A 25,743-nucleotide genomic window follows, 5' to 3' on the forward strand; every position below is an offset into this window, starting at 1 on the left:
GTATGTAGGGAGCTCTGGTGACGGCCGGGAAGGCCATAAAGATGTCAGCAATATGAAAACGCCAATGTTTGTGTTGGGATGTGGGGACTTCCTACAAAGAATTTTGTTCTTTGCCCACAGCTTCTTACATTAGGCAACTGAGAAAGTATGTTGAAAATCAGAAAGAAAATGTGACTCATTAAATGGAATAGAGACAGAGGGAAGCCACCAAACCAAAGCAGGGCTTAGCCTAGACTTTTTGCAAAGTGGGGCTTGAGTGTCTGACCATAGGCTGGCATGGGTGAGCAGGGCTGATTGGGGCAGATGTGTTACCTGAGGCAAGCACAGAAGAGCACATGAGACCTCCAAGCTGGCTGTGACTTCATGGGGTGGGGGTGCACAACACTATACCAGGCACATCATGGAGTGAGATTGTGTATACATTCATTCTAAAATTATTTATTGACTAGGTACTCTATGTGCTGGGGATAAGATAAAAGAGCTCTTTCTAGACTGCAGGGCCGTCTCCCCAGAACGAATACGCTGGCCAGTGGTCAGCTAGAAACTAATTATTTAGCTCCTCCCTGAGGGTGGGAAGTTAGGGCTCAAGCTTTTCCTCTTCTCTTGCAGCTACCTCCATCATTGTTTCTTCTGCAGCTGAATAGGCTGGCAGGCAGCCTGAAATGGGGACCTGCTCAGAAGACCCCCACCCCTGCTGGGCATCCCGGCTCCTCGGACTCATCAGTCTCTTTCTCAGTGAGTGGCTCAGGCTCCTGGGGAGGGAAGGACATGGGACAGAGCCAACAAAGCAGGGCCCTGACCTCTTGGAGGGCTGTTTAGGCTTTGACGTCTTTGGTGAACAAAAAGGGAGAACAATTCTGTTATGATTTTTCAAATGCAGTGCACTTGCTTTAGAGCCCCAGGGTGAAAGGAAAGAATAAAATGGCCTTTTGGTTGTGGGAAGGGTGAACCTTGAACTGGGACAACTTTGGCTGCAGTAAGGGAACATTTTCCAGGGAAGTAAGGTTGCTTCTGCTTCAATAATAGGGAATATGGGAGAACCTGGAGCTGCCTGGGGAAAAGGATGGAGACAAAGAAGCTAGCCTGTTGGGGCCAGAGGTGTGGGAACAAGGCTCCCCTGGTCTGGGTCCAGAGGGGACCTGATGGCTTCTGCAGCTGTCCTGTAGAGAGTAGAGCCAACGAGAATCCCAAGTCTGAGCTGGAGGAAGCAACTCTAATCCGGGCTCCTTGGGCTTTTCCCAAAGAGGGTGAACATGTACTCCCCACCTGGGTTTGGGGCTCAGCTCCTAGCAAATCACCATGAAGGAGAGAGTCCTTGAAGTCTCCGGTTTATCTCAAAAGAGCTTATGAATTTTGGATTCCACCTCAGTGTTAGCTTTCATTTTAAAGGTTAAAAATGTTAGCTTCAGGTAAAATTCTCTAGGATGATGCCCTCTGTAGATATAAAGCACAGTTTTAGAGCATAGCCCTGGAAACAATGGACCTGTCCATCAATTTGGAAATGGTTGAACAAGATGGGAAGTATCTATACCATAGTGTATTACGATACCCTAAGAATAACCCCTCCAAAATGCACCAATTGGCTGGGAGTTATTTCTAATTTCCATAGGTCAGATGCATGAATTTCTCTTAGTAAAATGCAGAAAACTGTGTATAATAAAATCCTAATTTTTTAAAGGAAACAGTAGCATTTGATATTCAAAAGCATCTATACACCCATGTGTTTATAAGAGTACAGGGGAAATGCAGAAAAAAAATAACAGATTGCTAACAGCGACTAAAATAGAGAAAAGGTTTGAAGGTAAAGGAGAAAAAGTTAAAAGAACAAGTTTTTGGAGTTCTCGTCGTGACTCAGTGGTTAACGAAACTGACTAGTATCCATGAGGACGCAGGTTTGATCCCTATCCTTGCTCAGCGGGTTAAGGATCCCGTGTTGTTGTGGCTGTGGTATAGGCCAGCAGCTGTAGCTCTGATTGGACCCTAGCCTGGGAACTTCCATATGCCATGGGTGCAGCCCTAAAAAGAGAGAAAGACAAAAAAGGGGGGGGAGGAGTCAGAGAGTGGGAAAGAGAGAAAGAGAGAGAGAGAAATGGTTTGAATTTCATTTTAGGAATGGGACTGTCTGCACCCAGAGAAGGAAAGTGACTTTCTCAAGGTCACACAGGATCTGGAGGAGTGAAAGTGGTTGCCCCCTTAATCCCAACCTCCTCGGTACTGAGTGAGATGGATACCTTCCAGTGGAGACTGGCCAGCCTGGGTGAACTGGAAGAGGCATCATTGGGAGGAATATCACTGCTAAATTGCTCTACATATCGGAGGCGGGGGTGAGGGTGTTGATGCTGTGGGTGAAGAATTCGTCTTTATCATTCTTAAAATCTTTAACTCTTTCCTGGACACAGGTTTGGAAGGAGAAATGGGAAAGGAAGCCTGAGGGTGGGCTCAGTTCACACTGTAAATTCCCACAGACACAGAAGCTGCTGATAGGGAGAGTCCTTGTCCCATGGGACCCCCTCACCCTAGCAAGAACAGCATTGGTGAATGTGTCCCTATGTCTGCCGGCAGAACCTGGAGAAGAAAGAGTTCCTGCCACTATGGGCTCTAGACAGAGACTAGGATAAAGAGGAAACTGCACAAAGAAATATATTTGGGTTGATCGTGAGTTGAGAGGGAAGTACTGTTGGTTTCCTAGTGTGATGATGGGAAAGAGTCTGAAAATGGACAAAATTTTATGTTGATCATTGCATTGTTAATTTTATATTATTTAAATGTATTTCAAATCAGTTTGCTTACAACCACACCTTCCCCTGGCTTTATTCCTTCATCTCGAGGATTAGATCTTTTGTAGATCACAGCTCCTCCCTTCTGCCTCCCTTCTCTTTCTAAGTCTTCTTCCCTCTTCCTCCAGCTGGGCTCCCAGCCCTTCTGGGTGGGTCCTCCCTGCAGTCTGAGGGCTGAGCCTCCTCTCCCCCTGGTCCCCTCGAGTCCCAGCAAGTGGAGGATGTGGCTGGGTTGCTCAGGTGGCCAAAGTCCCTGCCTCGTGAAATCCCACTGAGTGCTGGCTTCCTCTTTCCCAGGAGAGGCACAGTGGAGGGTGAGCCTCCAGTGGCTGCTCATATGCTGGCAATACTGGGAGGGGGAGCTCCTGGGGAGGATGGGGCCGGGGTGGAGAGCTGATGGGCAGCTCCCGCAGGGGAGAAGCACTGGGCAGGGAGGGATAGGCCCTGGCTCCAGGTCTGGCTCTGCCCTGTGTGACCCAGGCCAGGGTCACCCCTGGGGAGCTTCCTCCTCTGTGACAGGAAGGGTCTGGGCAGATCCCTTCAAGTGTTCCCCAGTTGTAATGTTCTGGAATTTGGAGTCCTCTCTGCGGGGACTCCAAAACCTCTGCTAGGTCTCTTCACCCTTTTCTGTCTTATTCCAGTATCCTGACACGGACTGATAGCTAGTGACCCTGCTTAGGGCACCTTCTGGCCATCATCTCCTTCCACATGTGGGTGGAAACATGCCTGCAAACCACACTCTGGAAAGCATGCTACAGCTGTTCCATTTAGAAGCAGCTAACTTAGTCTTCACCAGAGTTTTGCACATGTTCATTTAGCAGAAAATACCAGCTTCTTCCCCCCTCTTTCCCAGATGGTGACCCTTTCTTACCTCTCCTATTGGGGAGTAACAAAAACATCATTTTGGTCACAGTTAGCCAGTGAAAATCCCTTAAGTATGTGCCACATTGGAGACTGAAATACTGTCCCCCAGTAAATCTTAAGGCACATTTCCCCCTGCTGGAACGAAGTTTTGTACTTTGAGGCCCAAATTAAATAAAGCACTTATGTGATGTCCTTTTTTGCACAGAAAATTATATATTTAAATGGTAGATTAACTTGGAATGCGATGTTGACTGGGGTATTAAAGAATACTTTTATTTTGCCTATTAATTAATGGAGGAACCAATAGTATACTATAACCAATTCAAAAGAAGAGTCAGACATACAGGTCATTAGCAATGCTAAAATGAATTTAAAAATAATGTCCTGTGTTTATTTGAGTTTCCAGCATTTGTCACTAGATAAATAAAGGCCAGAAAGAAGACACATCAATAACAGTGCTTACCTTTGGGAAAAAGTGCACTTTTAACTCTTATTTGAAGCAACTTTGTAACCCATTGTTTTCAGTGTGCAAGTAAACTTTTCTAATTACAAACACATGGAGGTCAAACAATATGCTACTAAACAACCAATGAATCACTGAAGAAATAAAAGAGGAAATTTAAAATACCTAGAGACAAATGAAAATGAAAATAAACAATCCAAAACCTATGAAACTCAACAAGAGCAGTTCTAAGGGGGGAGTATATAGTGATACAATCTTATCTCTGAACGAGAAAAAATCTCAAATAAACAACCTAACTTTATACCTAAAGCAGCTAGAGAAAGAACAAACAGAACCCAAAGTTAGTGGAAGGAAAGAAACTGTAAAGATCAGAGCAGAAATAAATGAAATAGAAACTAAAAAAAGAGAGAGAGAAAGAAAAGAAAAGATCAAAGAAACCAAAAACTGGTTCTTTGAAAAGATAAAATTGATAAACCCTTAGCCAGACTCATCAAGAAAAAAAGGAAGAGGGTCTAAATCAATACAATCAGACATGAAAAAGAAGTTACAACGGACACCGCAGAAATACAAAGGACCATAAGAGACTACCACAGTAACTATACGCTAATAAAATGGACAACCTAGAAGAAATGGACAAATTCTCAGAAAGGTACAATCTCCCGAGACTGAATCAGGAAGAAATAGAAAATATGAACATATCAATTACCAGCAATGAAATTGAATCAGTAATTTTTAAAACTCCCAGCAAACAAAAGTCCAGGACCAGATGGCTTCCCTCTGCCTACACCTTGACAGCAATGCACATCTGCTGTCACAGTCAGTATTTCAGAGCCCAGTGACAAAGGACACCTTAAATACCTCACCCTGGGCTGTGTCCCATCCTCTCTACCTTGGGACAGTCCCAAGCCCTGCATAGAAAGATCTTAAATTTTTCTATATATGAATACGGGCGTGACCTAGTCTCTGCTTCTAGTGAGAGCCAGGAATGGCGCTAAGTACCGCAGGGCGGAGGCAGTCTTGATAAGGAGAATTCAACAAACTAGACAGAGGTCTGTGGCCCTGAAAGGCAGCAGCAAACCCAACCTGCAGGGAAAAAAAGCAGATTGTCCATTTTTCAGGATAGTGTCATTCTGCAGCACATTCCTTCATCCCATTTTGTCCTATCTTGGTCCTCAGAAAGAACAGAAGGTATCATGAGGTATCCTAGAGCCTGTGTCTGAACGGGGAGGTTGGGCTCTGGAGGAAGTGGCCCTGAGGGCAACGTGCCCACTGGTCACAGCTCTGTAGGGAATTGACTGAGCAGAAAGGCCCACTGCAGCCTCTTGGGGACTGGTGCTCTGGCTGGGGAAGTTCTCTCTTGGTGGAGAGACAGCAGAGCTCACAAAATCATCACTTGCTCCCCACATATCCTAATCCCTGGCAGTTAGCCAGGACCTTGTGACCAGTGCTGACCAAAAGGATAAGCAGAGGTCATGCTTCTTCTGGGTAGATGCAGTGAAACCCCTGTCTGACTCTCCTGCCTCCCTTCCCTGCTGTGGGGCTGAGAGCCTGTGAGGACACTGCGGGTTCCATGGGTGCAGCTACAAGGTGTAGAGGCTTCACCATGTGTGACAGGACCCTTCTCTCACCCTCTCATGGGACTTGTGGTGGGGGATGTAAACCCCCCTTGTTCTAAGACCTGAGATATAGTGACTGTTTGTTACACAGCACAGCCTAGCCTGCCCTGACTGACTACTACAATGCCTAGAAGGAGCAGGAAAGGAGAGCAGCCTTCATATTTGTATTAGGTATCTACTTCTGTGTGACCTGTCACCCCAAAACTTAGTGCCTTAAGCACCACCAAGTGTGGTCTCACAGTCTCTGTAGGTCAGCGTCCAGGGGTGGTTCAGCCAGGTCCCCTGGCTCAGGGTCTCCTAGACTGAAGTCAGAGTTTGGTTGGGGCTGCATCAGCTCAAAGGTCAACTGGGCAGGATCTGCTTCCAAGCTTACTTGTGTGATTGCTAATAGGAGGCAATTCCTGTGGCTATTGGACTGAGCACCCCAGTTCCTCCCTGGATGTTGGCCAGAAGCTCCCTCAATTCGTTGCCATATGGGCCTCTCCATAGGGCAGTTGAGGACATGGCAGCTGGATTCCTCAGAGACAGCAAGAAAGAGAGTAAAGGAGAGAGAACATGTGTGTTTGAGAAAGAAAGAAGTCACAGTCTCCTATAAGCTAGTATCACTATATAACATCCATCGTGTGGGCTGTGTTCTGTTCCTTAGAATCCAGTCACTATGTGCAGCCCACACTCCAGGGGAGAGTATTGTGCAAAGATATGAATGGGGGGCCGGGGACCTCTGAAAGACACTTTAGAGGTTCCTCCTACAGTTGAGCATTCATATTGACAGAAACTCTGCTAGAGGCCTTTGATCTCCTTTAATTTCACTGTCATTATCAGGCAAGTAAGAAACAACAGATTGGCAAGTTCAGTCCCTGTTCAAGGTTATATTCCACTAGAACCAGGACTTGATACTGGCAACCACTTCAAATTTATTATACTAGGCTGTCTGTCTAGATCAGTGGATTATATTTGATGGATTTCATTAGAAAGAGGTTTCTATGGTTCTCATCTTTATCCTTGAGGAAATAACATATTTCCTGTTTCCAATGCCCTAGGCGTCTACAGCAGTGGGACCAATAGTGATGGAGGTCCTGGTCCTGGAGTTCAGGATTCTGGAGCTCCTTATCCTCTGCAGGGGATCCGAGGAGGTTCTGTGCTGTTTCCTTTGCCCAAGAATCAAGACGCTGAGCCGGAGGAGGTTGCGTGGGGCTTTGGTCCTGGGTCAGAGTACAGAGTCCTGCTGCGAGTCCGTCCTGGGGAAGCTCCAATATGGGTCAACCTCCAGGACAGGTACCAGCAGAGGGTCCATGTGCCCAACATGACGTCCCTGAAGATTGAGAACCTGACCTCCGAGGACAGTGGGCTGTACCGGGCTCGAGGCATCTTCACTGAAGGAGTAGAATTTACCCATGTTTTCCACCTCACTGTCTATGGTACGTGACCTCCCTCACCCCAGTTCCATGCTTTACTTCCTTTTGTGCTAGGAGGGGCACATAGGCCTCATTTTGCCAGATTTCCTTAAAACTCCAACCTTCAGGAGTTCCTCTTGTGGCGCAGTGGTTAACGAATCCAACTAGGAACCATGAGGTTGTGGGTTCGATCCCTGCCCTTGCTCAGTGGGTTAACGATCCAGTGTTGCCATGAGCTGTGGTGTAGGTCACAGACTCGGCTGAGATCCCGCATTGCTGTGGTCCTGGCGTAGGCTGGCAGCTATAGCTCTGATTGGACCCCTAACCTGGGAACCTCCATATGCTGCAGGAGTGGCCCAAGAAATGGCAAAAAGACACACACACACACACAAAAAAAAAAAAAAAAAAAAAAACTCCAACCTTCAGATTCTGTTTTCTCCCCTGATAATAAGGTATGTAAGTTAGCCACAAAAGGAATGTAGAAATGAAATCCACAAGGAGAAAATCAATTCAGTGTTTTGGGAAAGGAAAATGGAAATTTGAGGAAAATGGGAATTTTTGTAATAACATTGTTCTTTTCTGGGTTACCTAATTTCTGTATTAGTTTTCTATCATTACAGTAACAAATTATCATAAACTCTGTGTCTTAAAACAACTCAAATCTATTATCTTACCATTTTGTAGGTCATACGTCAGACACAGTTCCTTCAGGGCCAAATCAGGTATTGGCAGGCAGTGCCTACCTGGCCGCTCAAGGGGAGACTCTATTTCTTACCCTCTCTACATTCATGTGGCTGCCTGCACAGCTGGTATCCTCTCTTCCTCCATCTTTAAATTAGCAGCAGTTGGTCAAGGTCTTCTTACATTGCGTCCCTCTTACTTGCTCTTGCTGAGTGCTTTTATTATGGGTCTGTCACAAATAAACCATATTCAGTGTTGTAGTTAACAATTACAGGGAGTTCCCATTGTGGTTCAGCAGTTAAAACCTGACTAGCATCCATGAGGATGTAGGTTCAACTCCTGGCCTCGATCAGTGGGTTAAAGATCTGGCATTGCCACCAGCTATGGTATAGGTCAAGGATAAGGCTTGGATCCTGCATTGCTGTGGCTGTGGCTGTGGGCAGCAGCTGCAGCTCTGATTTGACCCCTAGCCTGAGAACTTTCATATGCCACAGCTGCGACCCTAAAAGAAAAAAAAAAAAAAAAAAAAGCAATGGAAAGAGGTTAGGAAGCCCTTGAAAATGTGGAGTTCTCAAAAAACATAGATATTAAACAATGGAATCTAGAAATTAAATCTAGATAGTAAATACTAAATGTTCATATCAATAAATGGTGGTGACAGAATCAAACAACTGAGGTGCTGTTAGGATGAAGCTAATATTATTTTTCAAAAAACCATTTTATTGAGGTATGATTGACATACAGAGAGCTATACATATTTAATCTATACAACTCAATGAATTTGGATATGAGTATACACTTGTGAAACTGTCATCATAACTTATGCCATAATCAAATTCATGTTTTCCAAAAGTTTACTCCCACCCTCTTTAATTTATTACTATTGTTGTTCTTTTATTTTGTTGGGTAACAGCAAAAAACATAAGATCTACTCTCTGCAAAATTATAAATTATATAGTATTGTTAACTATAGGCACTAGGCCATGCAATAGAGCTCTAGAATTTACTCATACTGTATAACTGAAACCTTGCACCCTTTAACTAATACCTGCCTTTTCCCCCTCCCTCCAGACCCTGACATGGATCATCTACATTTGCTTCTATAAGTTTGATTATTTTAGATTCATCATATAAGTGATATCATGTAGGATTTGTCCTTATCTCTCTAGCTTATTTTACTTAGCATAATGTCTGACTCATCCATGTTGTCAAAAAAGGCAGAATTTCTTTCTTTCTTTTTTTTTTTTTTTTTTTTGGCTTTTGTCTTTTTAGGGCCACACCTGCAGCATATGGAGGTTCCCAGGCTAGGGGTCTAATCAGAGCTGTGGCTGCTGGCCTTTGCCACGGCCACAGCAATGCAGGATCCAAGCCAAGTCTGTGACCTACACCACAGCTCACGGCAATGCCTGATTCTTGACCAACTGAGAGAGGCCAGGGATCGAACCTGCATCCTCATAGATACTAGCCGAGTTCATTAACCACTGAGCCACCAAGGGAACTCCAGGATTTCCTTTTGTAAGGCTGAATAATATGCCAGTTTACCTACATTTCCATCAGCAATGTACAAGGGTCTCATTTTCTCCACATCATCAGCAGCACATATTTTTTTTCTTTTTTTGATAATAGCCTTTACAACAGGTGTTAAGGTGATACTCACTGTGGTTTTGACTTGTATTTTCCTGGTGATTAATGATATTGAGCATTTTTTCAAATACCTGCTGGACATTTTTACATCTTGTGTTGACAAATGTCCATTCAATGCATATGTTCTTTTTTAATAGAATAATTTGGTTTCCTGCTATTCAATTGTATGAGTTTCTTGTGTTTTGAATATTAACCATTTATCAGATATGTGGTTTGCAGATATTGTCTCCCATTCTGTAGATTGCCTTCCCATTCTGTTGATGTTTCTATTGCTGTGCAGAATCTTTTTAGTTTGCTATAATCCCATTGGTTTTGCTTTGTTGCCTATCCTTCAGGTATCATGTCCAAAAAATTACTGCCAATGTGATTGTCAAGATTTTTCCCTTTGTCTTTTTCTAGGAGTTTTACAGTATCAAGTATTACTTGTAGTTGTTTGATCCATTTTGAGTTGATTTTGTGTATTGTATAATATGAGTCCATTTCATTCTTTTGCATGTGAACATTCAGTTTTCCCAATAGCATTTATTGAAAAGACTCTCCTCTCCCCATTGTGAATTCCTGGTGCTCTTGTCCAAATTCAGTTGACCATATATGCATGAGTTTATTTCTAGGCTCTTTATTATATTCCATTAGTCTATGTGTATGTTTTTATCTCTGTACCACACTGTTTTGATTTTATTTATAGCACTATACTATAGTTTGAAGTCAGGAAATGTGATGCCTCCAGTTTTATACCTCCTGTTCTAATTTACTTTGGCTATTTGGGGTCTTTTGTGGTTCCACATGAATTTTAGGATTGTTTTCTTTCTATTTTTGCAAAATTCCATAAGTATTTTCAGACAGTTGCATAGAATCCAAAGACTGTTTTGGATACTATGGACATTTTAACAATATTAATTCTTTGAATTTGTAAACATTTAATATCTTTCCATTTATTTCTGTGTTTTAAAATTTCCATCAATGTCTTATAGTTTTCAGTGTATAGATCTTTCATTTCTTGGTTAAGATTATCCCTAAGTATTTTATTCTTTTTGATTAAAATGTGAGTAGGAGTGTTTTCTTGATTTCCTTTTCAGATAGTTCATTGCTAATGTACAGAAATACAAGTGATTTTGTATATTGATTTTGTATCCTGCAATTTTACTGAATTCATTTCTTAGTTCTAAAAAGATTTTTGTTAAATCTTTAAGTTTTTCTACATAAAAGATCATGCCATTTGTAATTAATGATAATTTCACTTCTTTTTTTTTTTTTTTTTTTTTTTTTTTGTCTTTTTGCCATTTCTTGGGCTGCTGCTGCGGCATATGGAGGTTCCCAGGCTAGGGGTCCAATCAGAGCAGTAGCTGCCGGCCTATGCCAGAGTCACAGCAAGGCGGGATCCAAGCCGACTCTGCAACCTACACCACAGCTCATGGCAACACCAGATCCTTAACAAGGCCAGGGATGGAACCCGAAATCTCATGGTTCCTAGTCGGATTTGTTAACCACTGAGCCATGACGGGAACTCCAAATTTCACTTCTTCCTTTCCAATTAGGAATGCCTTTTATTTCTTTTTTCTTGCCAAATATCTGTGCCTAGAACTTCTAGTACTAAGTTGAATAAAAGTGTCGAGTGGGAGTTCCCATCGTGGCGCAATGGTTAACGAATCCGACTAGGAACCATGAGGTTGCGGGTTCGATCCCTGCCCTTGCTCAGTGGGTTAACAATCCGGCGTTGCCGTGAGCTGTGGTGTAGGTCGCAGACGCAGCTCGGATCCCGAGTTGCTGTGGCTCTGGCGGAGGCTGGCAGCTACAGCTCCGATTCGACCCCTAGCCTGGGAACCTCCATATGCCACGAGAGCAGCCCAAGAAATGGCAAAAAGACCAAAAAAAAAAAAAAAATAGTTTCAAGTGGACACACTTGCCTTATCCCTAATTTTAATTTTAGAGGGAAAAACTTTCCATATTTCACCATGGAGTATAATGTTAGCTGTGGGCTTTCTATGTGACCTTTATTGTGTTAAGATAAGCACCTTCTATTCTTAATTTGTTGTGAGTTTTTATCATGAAAGACTATAGATTTTTTTTTGTCATATGCCTTTCCTATATCTATTGAATGATCTTGTGACTTTGCCCTTCATTCTGTCAGTGTGGTTATCACATTATTGATTTGCATACATTGAACCACATTGTATCTTTGGTTTAAATGCCACTTGATCATGGTGTGTGATCCTTTTAATGTGTGGTATTGAATTCAGTTTGCTAGTATTTTGTTAAGGATTTTGCATTTATGTTCATCTGGGATATTGGCCTATCATTTTGTGTGTGTGGTGTTTTTTTTTTTTTGTCTTTTTTTTTTTTTTTTTTTTTTTTTTTTTGTCTTTTTGTTGTTGTTGTTGTTGTTGCTATCTCTTGGGCCGCTTCCGCGGCATATGGAGGTTCCCAGGCTAGGGGTTGAATCGGAGCTGTAGCCACCGGCCTACGCCAGAGCCACAGCAACGCGGGATCCGAGCCGCGTCTGCAACCTACACCACAGCTCACGGCAACGCCAGATCGTTAACCCACTGAGCAAGGGCAACGCCCGATCGTTAACCCACTGAGCAAGGGCAGGGACCGAACCTGCAACCTCATGGTTCCCAGTCGGATTCGTTAACCACTGCGCCACAACGGGAACTCCTGTGTGTGGTGTTTTAATCTGACTTTAGTATCAGAGTATGCCAACGTCATTAGATGGGTTTGATGGTGTTCCCTCTTCTATTTTGGGAGGAGAATTAAGAAAGATTAGATTAGGAGTTCCTAATCTAATCTTCCAACAGGATTGGGGGCTTCTCTGCAGTGCCAGGATGAAGGTTCAATCACTGGCCCAGACCAGCAGGTTAAAGATCTGACATTGCTGCAGCTGTGGCTTAGGTCACAACTGCAACTCAGATCCGATCCCTGGCCCAGGAACTCCATGTGCTGTAGGGTAGCCAAAAATGAGGGGGAGGAGGGGAGGGAGAGTTTGATTAATTCTTCTTTAACTGTTCAATAGAATTCACCCATGACTCCAACTGACCCTGGGCTTTTCTTTATTGGGGGTTTTTAATTGATTCAACCCCTTTTCTATTTTTGCTCTGTTCAAACTTTCTATTTCTTCTTGATTCAGCCTTGTTAGTTTTATGTTTCTAAGAAGTTATCAATTTCTTATGCAAGTATTGGACAATATTGGAAAATATCAAAATGGACAATTTGATGATGTATAATTGTTCATAATAGTTTCTTATGATCCCTTTCATTTCAGTAGCATCAGTTATAATGTCTCATTTGCTGATTTTCTTTGATTCTTTTTTCTTTTTTCTTTTTTAAATTTTATTATAGTTGATTTACAATGTTCTGTCAATCTCTGCTGTACAGAAAAGTGACCCCTCATAAATATATACACATTCTTTTTCTCACATTATCTTCCCTTGTGTTCCATCACAAATGACTAGATATAGTTCCCTGTGCTACACAGCAGGATCTCATTACTTATCCAATCCAAATGCAATACTTTGCATCTACTAACCCCAAACTCCCAGTCCACCCAACTCCCTCCCCCTCCCCCTTGGCAACCAAAAGTCTGTTCTCCCTTCCATGAGTTTTGTTTCTTTTCTATAAATAGGTTCATTTGTGACATATGTATTAATCTTATTAAGAGCTTGTCAATTTGTTTATCTTTTCAACAAACAAACTCTTAGGTTCACTGAATTTTTTATTATCTTTCTACTCTTTTATTTTGTTCATTTCTGCCTAATCTTTATTGTTTTCTTCCTCCTGCTAGCTTTGGGCTTAATTTGTTCTTTGTTCCCTAGTTCTTTGAGGTGTAAATTTAGGTTTTTCATTTGAGATATTTCTTATTTTTTAATGTAAATGTTTATCACTATAACCTTTTCTCTTAGTACTTCTTTTACTGCCTTTCATAAGGCTTATTTTTTTTTCTTTTTCTTAGAAAAGAATGTGTATTCTGCTGCTGTTGGGTATAATATTCTATATATGTTGGTTAGGTCCATTTGTTCTACAGTGTTGTTCAAGTCTGCTATTCTCTTGATATTCTATCTGAATGTTCTATTTATTACAGAAAACAAAGTATTCAAGTCTACTATCATTGTGTTGCTGTCTATTTCTTTTGTCTGTGGATGTTTTCTTTATATATTTAGGTTCTACAATATTGGGTGCATAAATATTTATCACTGTTACATCTTCCTGTTAAATTGACCTTTTTATCATTATATAATGATCTTCTTTGTCTTTAGTTACAGTTTTTTTATTAAAGTCTATTTTGTCTAAGTATAGACTCCCTGCTCAGTTTTAGTTAGCATTTATTTGTATGAAATATATTTTCCATCTATTCATGTTTAGCCTATGTATGCCCTTAAATCTAAAGTGAATCTTTTGTCGACAGTATATAATCAAATCTTGTTGTATTCATTCAGCCATTCCATGTCTTTTGTTTGGAAAAGTTAATTCATTTACATTTAAAGTAAACTATTGATTGTAAGGACTTAGAATTGTAATTTTGTTATTTATTTTCTGACTGTTTTATAGTTCTTCTGTTCTTTTCTTCTTCCCTTTGTGATTTAATGATTTTTCTGTATTAATATGCTCTAAATTCCTTTTTCCTTTTTTGGGGGGGTTATGAAACTTTAATGAGAAAAATATATAATACTGAGCTCAAGGACACTGTGTTTGATGTGGCACTGGGCCAAGGGTTGGGGATACACAGAACAGAACCCATGAACAAGAGATATGTAAACAATGGAAGCAAAGATGTGCACAGTCACAGAATGAAAAACTGGTGCCTGGAATGGTTTTAAGTCTTGGTTTCCTCATCAGTCATCAGTGTGTTGGGGATCCCACAACTGGTGGGAAATAGACATCCAGACTCTGGACACTACAGGGTCCAACATATCTACCTCCAAACAGCACATGGTGCATCTTCCCCAGAAATTCTCATCATGCTCATATGCCTAAATTGGCTCTTGGGCACATCAACCAGATGCAAGGTGTCAGCTACCTCCAGAAGCACTGCCTACTCTACTTTGGGTATTGTCCATGCCACAAAGTCAAAGTTGAACTCCACAGAGCTGATGCAGACCTCGGTGACTTGGAGGCATAGGGAGAAGCCACGGGTCCCCACCCCAACTGCACAGGCAAGCTCAGCGGGTTGTGGATGAGCAACTTTATGTCACCAAGACAGGCTCTCACCAACCCAGAACCCATCTTTTTATTTTGTGTATCTTTTTAAGTATATTCTTTGTGGTTACCATGAGGCTTACATAAAATATCTTATAGTCACAACAGTCCATTTTAAACAAACAATTTAATTTCAATCACATACACAAACTCTACCCTTTTACTTCTACCCCCACACCTATGCTACCATTTCACAACTTATATCTTTTATATTTTGTACCCATTAACATGTTTCTATTATAGTTATTCTTTTTTTTTTTTTTTTGTCTTTTTGTCTTTTAGGGCCACACCTGTGGCATATGGAGGTTCCCAGGCTAGGGGTCCAATCAGAGCTATAGCTGCCGGCCTACACCACAGCCACAGCACCGCAGGATCCGAGCCATGTCTGTGACCTACACCACAGTTCATGGCAACACCAGATCCTTAACCCATTGAGCAAGGCCAGGAATTGAACCCACGTCCTCATGGATGCTAGTCGAGTTCACTAACCATTGAGCCACAACAGGAACTCCTCTATTATAGTTATTCTTAACCCCTTTGTTTTTTAAATTTTCTGTTAAGGTTAAAGGTAATTTATGCACCAAATTACATAATATTATTATAATAGCTCATATTGCATTTGTCTGTGTTGCCAGTGAGATTTATACTTTCATTTGACTTTGTATATTTTTAGCATCTTTTCATTTCAACATGAAGACCTCGCTTTAGCATTTCTTCTAAGACAGATTTAGTGATGAAAAACTAAATCTGACTAGGAACCATGAGGTTACGTGTTCAATCCCTGGCCTCACTCATTGGGTTAAGGGTCTGGCTTTGCCATGAGCTGTAGTGTAGGTCTCAGACACAGCTCAGATCCGATGTTGCTGTGGCTGTGGTATAGGCTGACAGCTGTAACTCCGATTGAACCCCTAGCCTGGGAACCTCCATATGCTGCGGGTGTGGACCTAAAAGAAAAAAAAAATCTCATATTGCTCCAAATTTCATTTAGTTCTCTGTGTTCTAGCTCACTAAGCTTTGTTAGGCATTTTGTAGATCTCAATTTCTTTGACGTTGGTTATTGCAGCTTTATTTTTTCCTTTCCTGTTGTCATGTTTCCCTGATTCTTCATGCTCCTTGTAGGCTTGCATTGATGTCTGTGCATTTGAATAAGCAGTTACCTTCCAGTCTTGAAGGACCAGCTTTGGGAGAAAAATACATCCACCTGAAACTGCAGGAAGATTTGAGGCTTCAGCTGCAGGGGAATGTGGGTTGCTGACAGCAGGGTTGCATTGGTCACCATCAGTGGGGATATGTGAGACATGAACTGCAGGGACATGTGTCCCAGGTTCTTTGAGTCCCTGCCACATATCTATGTTCTAAGCTACCCACAGACCACCCAGCCGTACTGATTTCCTCACTGTTCTGGATGCAGCAAGACAGAAGCAGACACCCAGGCAGTGCCCCCCAATTCTGCAGAAGCTGGACATTAACTTCATCCTCTGTTTCCCCTGTGGGAAAAGCCACAGGCTAGGGGTACATAAATCTTTCAATCTTAGTCCTGCTGGCATGGAGTTAAGGTGATGAGGTAAATCGAAGCTACTCTTCTTACTATTACCCTGTGGCTGATCTAGAATTTTGTGGTCCACTAGCCTGCTAGAACCTTCCAACTGGGTTCAAGTGCTCTCACAAAGCCATTTCTGTCTGTGTGTAGTTGTTAAATCACAAAGCCTGCTGTCTTCTTGGCACCACTGCCTTCTTTCACTTTTTAGGATGCTTGTGATTACATTTTGCTCATCCAGATATTCAGAATCTCTGATTAGCAACCTTAATTCTATCTGCTGCCTTAATTCTCCTTTTCCTATAGAGTAACATAGTCACAGGCTCCAAGAATTAGGACATGAACATCTTTGAGAGACCGTTATTCTCCATCACAATTTTGAAATCCAAGTGTAGTTAATTCCCCCAAACCCTGTCTTCTCACTCTGAACCAACTCATTACCAGTCTCATTCAGAAAAGACACTACAAATCCAATTCTTAAAGGCCACATACATATGGGAGGAAGTTTACACTGCATCACTTATTAAGGAACCCACTTAGTGAATTCTCTTTCTCTAAAGTCCCTCTTTGCATAGGGAAACATCCTTCTATGGAGAAAGTGGCTTTTAGGTCCTCAGGTGATTCCTAAGGCCAGCTTGTAAATCTGTTACTTCACTTCCTGTCTATACCACAAATTGACTGGTATGTTCTAACCACACTTGAAGTTGTCATTCTTAGATGTTACCATACATCTCCCACAAATATCTCCACTTTTGGAAGCATGGGGTGTTTCTCTGGCCTCCCAGAGGTGACCAGATATGCTTCCAGATATAAGGGCTGTGTTGTCTCAGGCTTAATCTCAGCAGGAGACACAGGGCAAGGGCCATGGACCAGAACAAGCCTTTCTACCCCAAGCTTCCTCCTAAGTGTTTTCTGGGGAAAATTCCAATTTTGAGAAGATGGAATCCAGATTGTATTTTCTTATGGACGATCTTTTTTTTTTTTTTTTTTCTCTTTAGGGCCACATCCATGGCATGTGGAAGTTCCCAGGCTAGGGATCAAATGGGAGCTACAGCTGCCAGCCTACACCACAGCCACAGCAACGAGAAATTTGAGCCACATCTGTGACCTACACTGCATCTCACGGCAACGTCAGATCCCCAAGTCACTGTGCAAAGCCAGGAATCAAATCTGCATCCTCATGGATACTAGTCAGATTCGTTCCTGCTGCACCATCATGGGAACTCCCTCTTAAGGATGATTTTTAAGGCTTGTTAAATCTATTGAAATCACTTAGGGCTTAACCCAGTGTTTCCCTTCCTTGTCTTTTGCTGAATATTTAGCTTTAGGAAAATTGTATTTTAAATATAAAATGCACCCTATTTCCTTATAAGGCTTTCTTATAAACCTGGGCTTCATTGAAGAAATGGGTACTAAACTGCGATATAATATTCCCCATACATCTGAAGTTTCATTCTTCTACTGTTTCCTACCCCAGAGCCTATACCCAGTCCTGAGATTCTGGCTGGGCCACGATCCATCACACCAGGCTGGTGCAATGTCACCCTGGAGTGTGGGCCCAGAGGAGCCACAAAGGACCTGAATGTGACCTGGAAGAGGGAGTACATCCCTGAGGAGCTGGAGCAGACAGGGACACTGGGACCTGCCTCAAACTCCCACACCCTGGCTGTGAGGCTGCCCCTGAGTCAGCCCTACTCCAGTATCACCTGCGTGGTCAGCAACCAGATGGACCAGAAAACTGCTACCGTAGGTCTTGGGGAAGTCTGTGCCCATGGTGAGTGCAACCTACCAGAGGGGAGGGCACTTTTAGAGCTCAGATAGTACTGGGGTCTAAGAGCTCAGGGTTTTCTTTCTGCCCTTTTATTAGCACTACATTCCACCTGGTCACTCCATACAGGAGACTGAGACATAAGTTCAACTTATTTTGCTCTTGAATGTCTCTCACATCCATGATCTACTCTAACCCCCTTTCCCTGGCTAGCCTTCCAATACTTCTCCCTCCTCCCATTCAGTGTTCATTGTGCATTCAGCATGGTCTTTTGGAAACTAATCATATTGGGTCTTTTGTGCCTTTTCCTCAAGTCTGACCTCCACAACTTCCTGCAGGATTCAGGGCTCAGACATTCCTCTGCCCACATTTCTGGTCTCACATACTCAACACTGAATTGCTTGCTTATAGTTTCCAGAACTTGCCCTGCTAGTACAAGCTTTTATGCCTCTGGACATGCTGTTGCCGCTACCCTCAGCCCTTCTTCACTCAGTGTCCTTGACTTAACTGTCTTATTCTTTATAGAGGATTTTCTTCAGTCACTTCAGATCTGTGGGCATGTGAACACACACTCACACATGGCTCTGCCCTAAGAAGGGGACCATGATTGGTTTAAAATCTGCCGTTGCTCTCCTGAAATTTTAATACTTTCTCTTTTTTCGTCTTTTTTTTTTTTTTTTTTTTTGCCTTTTCTATGGCCGCTTCCACAGCATATGGAGGATCCCAGGCTAGGGGTCTAATCGGAGCTGTAGCCACCGGCCTACACCTCAGCCACAGCAACGCGGGATCTGAGCCACGTCTGCAACCTACACCACAGTTCATGGCAACGCCAGATCCTTAACCCACTGAGCAAGGCCAGGGATGGAACCCGAAACCTCATGGTTCCTAGTCAGATTCATTAACCACTGAGCCACGACGGGAAATCCGACACGGCCATTTCCTGATTGCAGTGCTCCTCCCTCCTGGAATACTATGCCCATCCAGAGTATCTGGTAAACCCTTACTCATTCCTCAAAGTCAGTTTAAGCATCACCCCTTTGCCAGGCCCTCCCTGAAGACCTCTGGGTAAGGAGCAAACCTCTAGTTCACTGCAATCCCACTGGCTGGCAGACTTTAGTATTTTCTCAGTCTTCCCTTTGAGTGGCCACATCTTGTTCATCTCAGTATTCCTGACACCCAGCAGGAACTCAGGATATGGTTGAATGAACCTGCCATACTCTTCCCTCTTCAGCTTCTGAACCAGATTCTTTCAGACCTCTCAACCTGCTCAACCTCTCTATCTTCCCTTGGCAATGGGCATGTCAGAGTCTCTCTTGACCTTAACTCATTTGCTGTCTATGTGTAAGAAAAACAGGTTCTCAAGGACTGCCCATTGCTGGCTCCCTAGGAGCCATTGTGGTTCTGCTGCTGATCCTGGGATCTGGACTGTGTTTTTGGAAGAAATGTGGAAAGAAGAAGATAGAGATGAGAAGAGGCAGGTTGCACTTTTCCTCCCATACCCGGATACCACTTTTTCCTCACTGGACCCTTGACAGCCTTTCTCCTGCATTTTTCTACCTGGGGAATGTCCCCGTAGAGGGTGGGTATGGCCATATGGTTTAGTGGGGGAGGGTACAGATGTCCATAGTCCAGATTCAAGCTCCACTCTGCCCATCACTCAGGTGCAGGATCACCAGAGGACCAAAAAGATGATGACAGCATCCAGTATGTGGAGCTGAACCAGCAGGAATCTCAAGAGGGCTTGTACATGGTAAGACTTGGAAGCTGTGCTCACTTAGGCCTGGGTTTGTCAAATTCAGTCCTTGCTGTTTCTGTCCTTACTGCCTCTTTAACTCTTTCTGGACAACCAACAATAGTAACTAAGAAAGTTTTTATCTGAAGCCAAAGTAGTACTGGGCACTTGGGGGAAATTCATAAGCATTGCATGTCGGCAGCATTGGTTCTATGCTGGTCCTTCTAGGGTTCCTGCTGTTTCAGGAACACTTTGTCTTGCATTTACAGGGTGTCAGTGAACAACATTCAGGGCCTCTCACTACTATCTACAGTGAAGTCTGTAAGCCAGGCCATGCTATGAAGATAATTTAATTGGAGGAAACAGAAGAATCGGCGCTCCTAGGAGTTTGATCCCTGCAGACACCTGCCTCTTCCAGCTCTGGTCCAGCTCCAGCTGCCTTTGGTCTGGTTTACCCTGATGCTCACGGCTGACTCTGGGAATATGTAGCCTTATCACTTCCTCTAGCACCTCCTTAAGCTCTGTTCCCTCTCAGGATCCTCACACCTGCAAATTGAGTGCCTCTTCTCTGTCCAGACCCCTCTTCTCCTGAAGCTTCCCAAAGAGGACCTTCCTGACTGTGCACGTGTTGACCCCTACAGCCTCTGCCGCGTGGCTGGTGTGTGTCTTTCTGAGAACACGAGCCCAGGCATGGGGACTATGTGGAAGTTTTGTCCACACCACAGAGAAGGTAATTATTAACCAAGAAAATTATTAACTGGTGCTGGATGCTGAGTCAGGAGTCCATGGAGGCAGCATGGGCAGGTGAGAGCCCATAAAGGGACTGGCCCAAGGATTCTTTTACAGCTTGTGTAAGGCAAAGGATGGGTGTGGGGCCATGTGCGTGCTTGTTTTGGGAAGAGAATCTAGTGCACATTATGCACCTTCTTCCTGGACCCCAGTATTAACCTAGCCTTCGGCCTCAGCCTTGGCCCATGGGCCCAAAACCCACCTTTACAGTGGGGAGAGAGGAGTTCCCATTGTGGCGCAACAGAAGAAATCTGACTAGGAACCATGAGGTCAAGAGTTCCATCCCTGGCCTCGCTCACTGGGTTAAGGACCTGGTGTTGCCGTGCTGTGGGTAAGTTGCAGATGCAGCTCAGATCCTCTGTTGCTGTGGCTGTGGCATAGGCCGGCAACTGTAGCTCTGATTCAGCCACTAGCCTGGGAACCTCCATGTGCCATGGGCATGGCCCTAAAAAGCAAAAAAATTAAAAAATTTTTTAAAAAGTGGGAAGAGGAATTTGTACTATTTCAGGCCCTTCTAAGCCTTATGTTTCTCAGAGAATAACCCCAAAACCCCAAAGTTGGGAGTCGTGTTCCTATGAAAACAGCCTCAGCCCTTCCCTGTGTGGAATAGCGGTACTTAGTCATCATAATGGAAGTGTAATATCCCCCCACCCCCTCCCTTTGATGAAGCTTCCATTGGATGGGAAGGGGTGAAGTTTGTGGGATGGTCTGAACCAGCCCTCTCCAGGCTTGTTTATTGAACTTCTCCCCGCCTCCAGCCCTGCGGGTCTCAGATTCTAGGTCAGCCTCTTCTTTCCTCTCTCACATCCCTCTACCTGGCATGATGGTTTTCATTCCCTGTTCCTTGTTCCCATTGCTATCTGTTGGAATCCCACCATCCTGCCCAAAGCCCCCTTCCAAACCACGTGTTCCATGGAACCTATCTGGTTCCTAAAGGTTTAGAAATGGTCTCTCCCAATTCTGACCTTTTCTAATACCTTAACCATGAGTAAGGTACCTGCTACAGTCTTCCCTGGACTGGTCATGAGTCTTCCCTGCAGGACTCACCCGGGGCTCCCTCTGGAGAATGCTGGGGCTGTATGAAGCCAATGCCAAGAGGACAAGCACCACCCCCTATAAAAGGTCTGGACAACACTTCTTCCCAACTCCTGAGGGACTCGCAGACTGAAACCCAGAGCATAGAGACTTCTGAAGGTCTTTCTGGTGGTGAGTCCACATGGAAGCAAAAATGGACATGATGACCTCCAGTGACCTGCCTGGCCCAGAGGGCTGAGGTGAGGACTTCCCCACCCCACCACCAGCTTCACACTGATGTTTCAGCTGCACCACAATGTGGGGGAGATCTTCCCCTCCCTGAGCGTCCTCAGGTCCTAGAAGCCCCTGCTTCCTGCCTTGGGTCACAGATCTTGGGTCACAAGTGGGTTTAATCTAGGACCATGAGCTGCTATGGCTTGTCTGATGACCCAGATTCCTGGGTCAGTTGGTTTCCTTCCTTGCTCAGTTCCACTTGGCCAACTCATATCTGCCTTCAGACTGTCTAAACATGGTCCCTGCCAAGGGCCTGGACATTATGAAGCAATGCTAGGAGCCTCCTGGATGATAGATGGGTGAGAGTGGAGGTGGACGAATCTATAATAGGACTCCATTCCTGGTTTCCAGTCCCTCAGGTGGAGCAAAAAACTGAGGGAGAGATAGGCACCATGGCCTCATAGACTTCCCAGGTAACTGGTCATGGCTGTGTCTTAATGCCAATATGCCCAAGAGCATTATAAGATGTGACCATCCAGTAGCCAGTACCACCTCACCACAATCAGAAAAAAATAAAATAAAATGAAGGGACCTGGGTTTTCTGAACCTATAACAAACTAAGTTTTGTCCCAGGCACTTTGGAAATATTATTCTTCTAATTTGTACAAGGACCTTCTAGAGTTAGTATTATTATTCCCCCTTTTGCAGAACAGAAAACTGACATCCTAAACTAGTTGGTGGCAGAGCAAAGTCTTCATCCAACAAAGGTCATACCTTACCCTTCACCATTTAGTCACTGACGACCTTGGAATCCTAGTGTATTCAGATGGGATTATCCTCCATTTGTTCCTCTCCCAAGGATAGTAGGCTCTGACTGAGGTGTCTCAGTATTTCCATTGATATGGAGCAGATGGTGGTTCAAAAGGAACTACTCCTTAAATAGACAGTGGGGCCTTGGTGGGTGAGACATAGAATGAGAGACCTTGACTTTTGATGCAGATGAGACATTTCAAAAGGAGATGTTTCCCCCTCTTGGGTCTTTGTCCAAGGCCTTCTTTTCCATGTAAGATGGTTGTAGGTGTCATCACCATCTTCAATCCAGTGTTATTTGCAGTGTTATTCATAAAATCATTCAACATTCAATAGGCTTTCCATGAGTCTTTCATTTAGACCTTAAACAATTCTGTGAGCAGAGATCCCTATTACACAGATGAAGAGATAAAATCTAGAGATGGGAAGTACTCCCAAGGCTTTCTCCTGGGTGTAGATAGTGGGGGCATGATTTGGACCACAGAGGATCATAACTTCATTCAATTTTTGACTCCTTCTTCTCCCTCATCCCAGATACCTAACCAATCACCATGTGCAATTGAGCTAATCTTCATTAAGCTTCTTGCAGTCCATCCTCCTCTTATTTTTTATCCCTATTGTCTACCTAAAATATCTACTGCTTACAGGACATCTTCACTTGGATGTCTAACATGTCTTAATTTGAACTTCTTGGAGTTCCTGATGTGGCGCGTCGGAAACGAATCCGACTAGGAACCATGGGGTTGCGGGTTCGATCCCTGTCCTTGCTCAGTGGGTTAAGGATCCAGCGTTGCCGTGAGCTGTGGTGCAGGTTGCAGACACGGCTCAGATCCCGCATTGCTGTTGCTGTGGTGTAAGCCAGCAGCTGTAGCTCTGATTAGACCCCTAGCCTGGGAACCTCCATATGCTGCAGCTGCGGCCCTGGAAATAAAATAAAATAAAATAATAAATAAATAAATAAATAAATTTGAACTTCTTAACATGCTTCCCATACACTCAATAAATGTTACCTCTATTCTTGTTCTAGTTCTGGCTACTAAACCTTGGTGTTATCCTTGATTTCATTCTTTTTTTTCCACACCCCATACTTTCTCAGCAAATGCTGATTATTTTTTCATTTCATATGTATATACACATACATATACATAACATAATTACCTGTCTCTTTCTATTTGACCCACTATGACCATCACCTCTCAGCTGGGCTACTGCAATAGTCTCAATCTCCCTGCTCCTGTTCTTGGTCCCTTAAAGAACCATTCGCAAAATAGCATCAAGACTGATCCTTTCTTCTGGCATTGCCATGAGCTGTGGTGTAGGTTGCAGGTGCGGCTCGGATCCCACGTTGCTTGTGGCTATGGTGTAGGCCAGCAGCTACAGCTCTGATTCAACCCCTAGCCTGGGAACCTCCATATGCCGAGAGTGTGGCCCTAAAAAGGGAGGGGGGAAAAAAAAGAAAACCTGATCCTTTCAAATGTAAGTTTCATGTTATTGCTCCTTAGCTGAGTACTCTTCCTTCACTTCCACTTTTTCTGAAAAGCCCAGCACCATCTGACCTCATTTCTCATACTCCTTCTTTCCTTTAATCCACCCTAAGACACTTGTCTTCTTTTTTATCCCTTTAATACAACAGGCATGCTCCTGTCTCCGAGCTTTGCTTCTGTATGGAATTTTCTTCTTCCAGGTGTCTATATGTCTTATTCCCTCACGTCCTTCAGGTCATCGTATAAATGTTATCTTCCCCATTCCCCCTATTTAATACTGCACCCTCAGAACTGCTCACAAGGATGTGAGGCAGGATGCACTTAATCCAGGCTGTCCTCTACAATAAACATGCAAATTAGGTCTCAAAGAGTAACCTGCAAATGCTAGTATGCAGATATCATTACTATTCCCAGGAAATTGCAACATTGGTAAGTTAATGAACTTGCCCAAAGTCACATAGCTAATAAGTGGAAAGGGCCCTGATTCAACATTGCAGTCAGATTCTAAAGGCTCTGGTCTTGGCCACTACATTATATTGATTAGATAAATTGTAGTCTATCCATATGAAGGGATATTTTTTAGGAATAAAAATGAACCTAGAGATACCATACTAAGTGAAGTTAGACAGTGAAATATAAACATCGTATGATATCATTTATACATGTAATCTAAAAAAAGGATACAAGTGAACTTTTTTACAGAACAGGAACAGACTCAGAGATTTTGAAAACAAACTTATGGTTACCAACAAGGTCAAGTGAAGAAGAGGGATGGACTGGGGGTTTGATACTGGCATATGCGCATGGTGGTACATGGAATGACTGGCCAACGGGGACCTGCTGTATAACAGGGAACCCTACCCAATATTCTGCAATAATCTATATGGGGAAAGAATCTGAAAAAGAATGGAAGTATGCATATGTTAAAAAAGTAATAGTCATTTTTAAAATAAGTAAATGAAAATGGTAGAGTGCATCTTTATACATTTCAATTGGAAGGTGTCTATGAACATTAAATGTATTTTGGAACAGCGTGTGTAGTGTTATCCTGGAATTGCATATAAATACACTTATATACATATATATGTGTGTGTGTGTATATGTATTCATTTGTGTTTAGGTGGATATAAAGAATATCTAAATGTTGATGATCCATTAAGTCAACTGTGGTTATCTTCAAAGGTCTGTCTCTTTCTCTATATCATCAGATTATAGCACTCACCAGACAAAAGATCAGCTATTAAAATTTTTGAACAGAACAGTGACATAATCAGAGCTGTGCTTTAGATACAGTCACATTTATGCCAGCAAGAAGCTTATCATTTTTGGACTTCCTGTCGTGGCTCATTGGTTAACGAACCCAACTAGTATCCATGAGGACTCGGGTTCAATCCCTGGCCTCATTCAGTAGGTTGGGGATCCGGCATTGCCATGAGCCGTGGTGTAGGCCGCAGGTATGGCTCCGATCCTGCATTGCTGTGGCTGTGGTGTAGGCCGGCAGCTACAGCTCCAATTAGACCCCTAGCCAGGGAACCTCCATATGCTGCAGGTGCAGCCCTAAAAAGACGAAAGAAAAGAAAAAAATAAAAAAAAAAAAGTTTATCATTTCGGAATCTAACTAAAGTATTTTTTTCTCATATTCCCTCCTTCACTTTCCATCGTGTTTACATGACCCCTTCAGTATCTTTATTGAAACCAACCTGAACAACTCTGGATCTGCCTAGACAATACAGGAAAAGTGAAAGT

General features: G+C 43.2%; 1 protein-coding gene and 1 pseudogene across 2 annotated transcripts; one reads left to right on the top strand and one right to left on the bottom strand.

The window, feature by feature from the left end:
* Positions 1 to 580: 580 nt before the first annotated feature.
* Positions 581 to 25,080, top strand: LOC102162420 (SLAM family member 9-like). 2 transcript variants are annotated; one of them, XM_021089632.2, is made up of 6 exons: positions 581 to 735; positions 6,761 to 7,138; positions 17,644 to 17,940; positions 19,289 to 19,408; positions 19,596 to 19,684; positions 19,936 to 25,080. In XM_021089632.2, exons 1-6 carry the CDS (start codon positions 663 to 665, stop codon positions 20,017 to 20,019), a joined length of 1,041 nt encoding a protein of 346 aa, XP_020945291.2. In that variant the 5' UTR covers positions 581 to 662; the 3' UTR covers positions 20,020 to 25,080. The 2 variants fall into 2 exon arrangements, with proteins under 2 accessions (XP_020945291.2, XP_020945290.2); XM_021089631.2 differs by having other exon boundaries at positions 606 to 735; positions 19,289 to 19,513.
* Positions 14,247 to 14,656, bottom strand: LOC146404046 (multifunctional methyltransferase subunit TRM112-like protein pseudogene; annotated as a pseudogene).
* Positions 25,081 to 25,743: the final 663 nt, after the last annotated feature.

This window comes from Sus scrofa, chromosome 4 (genome assembly GCF_054392235.1).
Source record: "Sus scrofa isolate SSC_HxYL_T2T_F1_AM1 chromosome 4, Sscrofa_HxYL_maternal_Yorkshire_Landrace_v2.0, whole genome shotgun sequence".
NCBI classification, from domain to species: domain Eukaryota; kingdom Metazoa; phylum Chordata; class Mammalia; order Artiodactyla; family Suidae; genus Sus; species Sus scrofa.

Bases quoted from the DNA above. Each gene is read 5' to 3' on its own strand.
- LOC102162420 (XM_021089631.2), top strand. From the start codon at position 663: ATGGGGACCTGCTCAGAAGACCCCCACCCCTGCTGGGCATCCCGGCTC. The intron at 7,139-17,643 runs GTACGTGACCTC...TTCCTACCCCAG, and splicing joins TTTCCACCTCACTGTCTATG to AGCCTATACCCAGTCCTGAG. The intron at 19,685-19,935 runs GTAAGACTTGGA...TTGCATTTACAG, and splicing joins CTCAAGAGGGCTTGTACATG to GGTGTCAGTGAACAACATTC.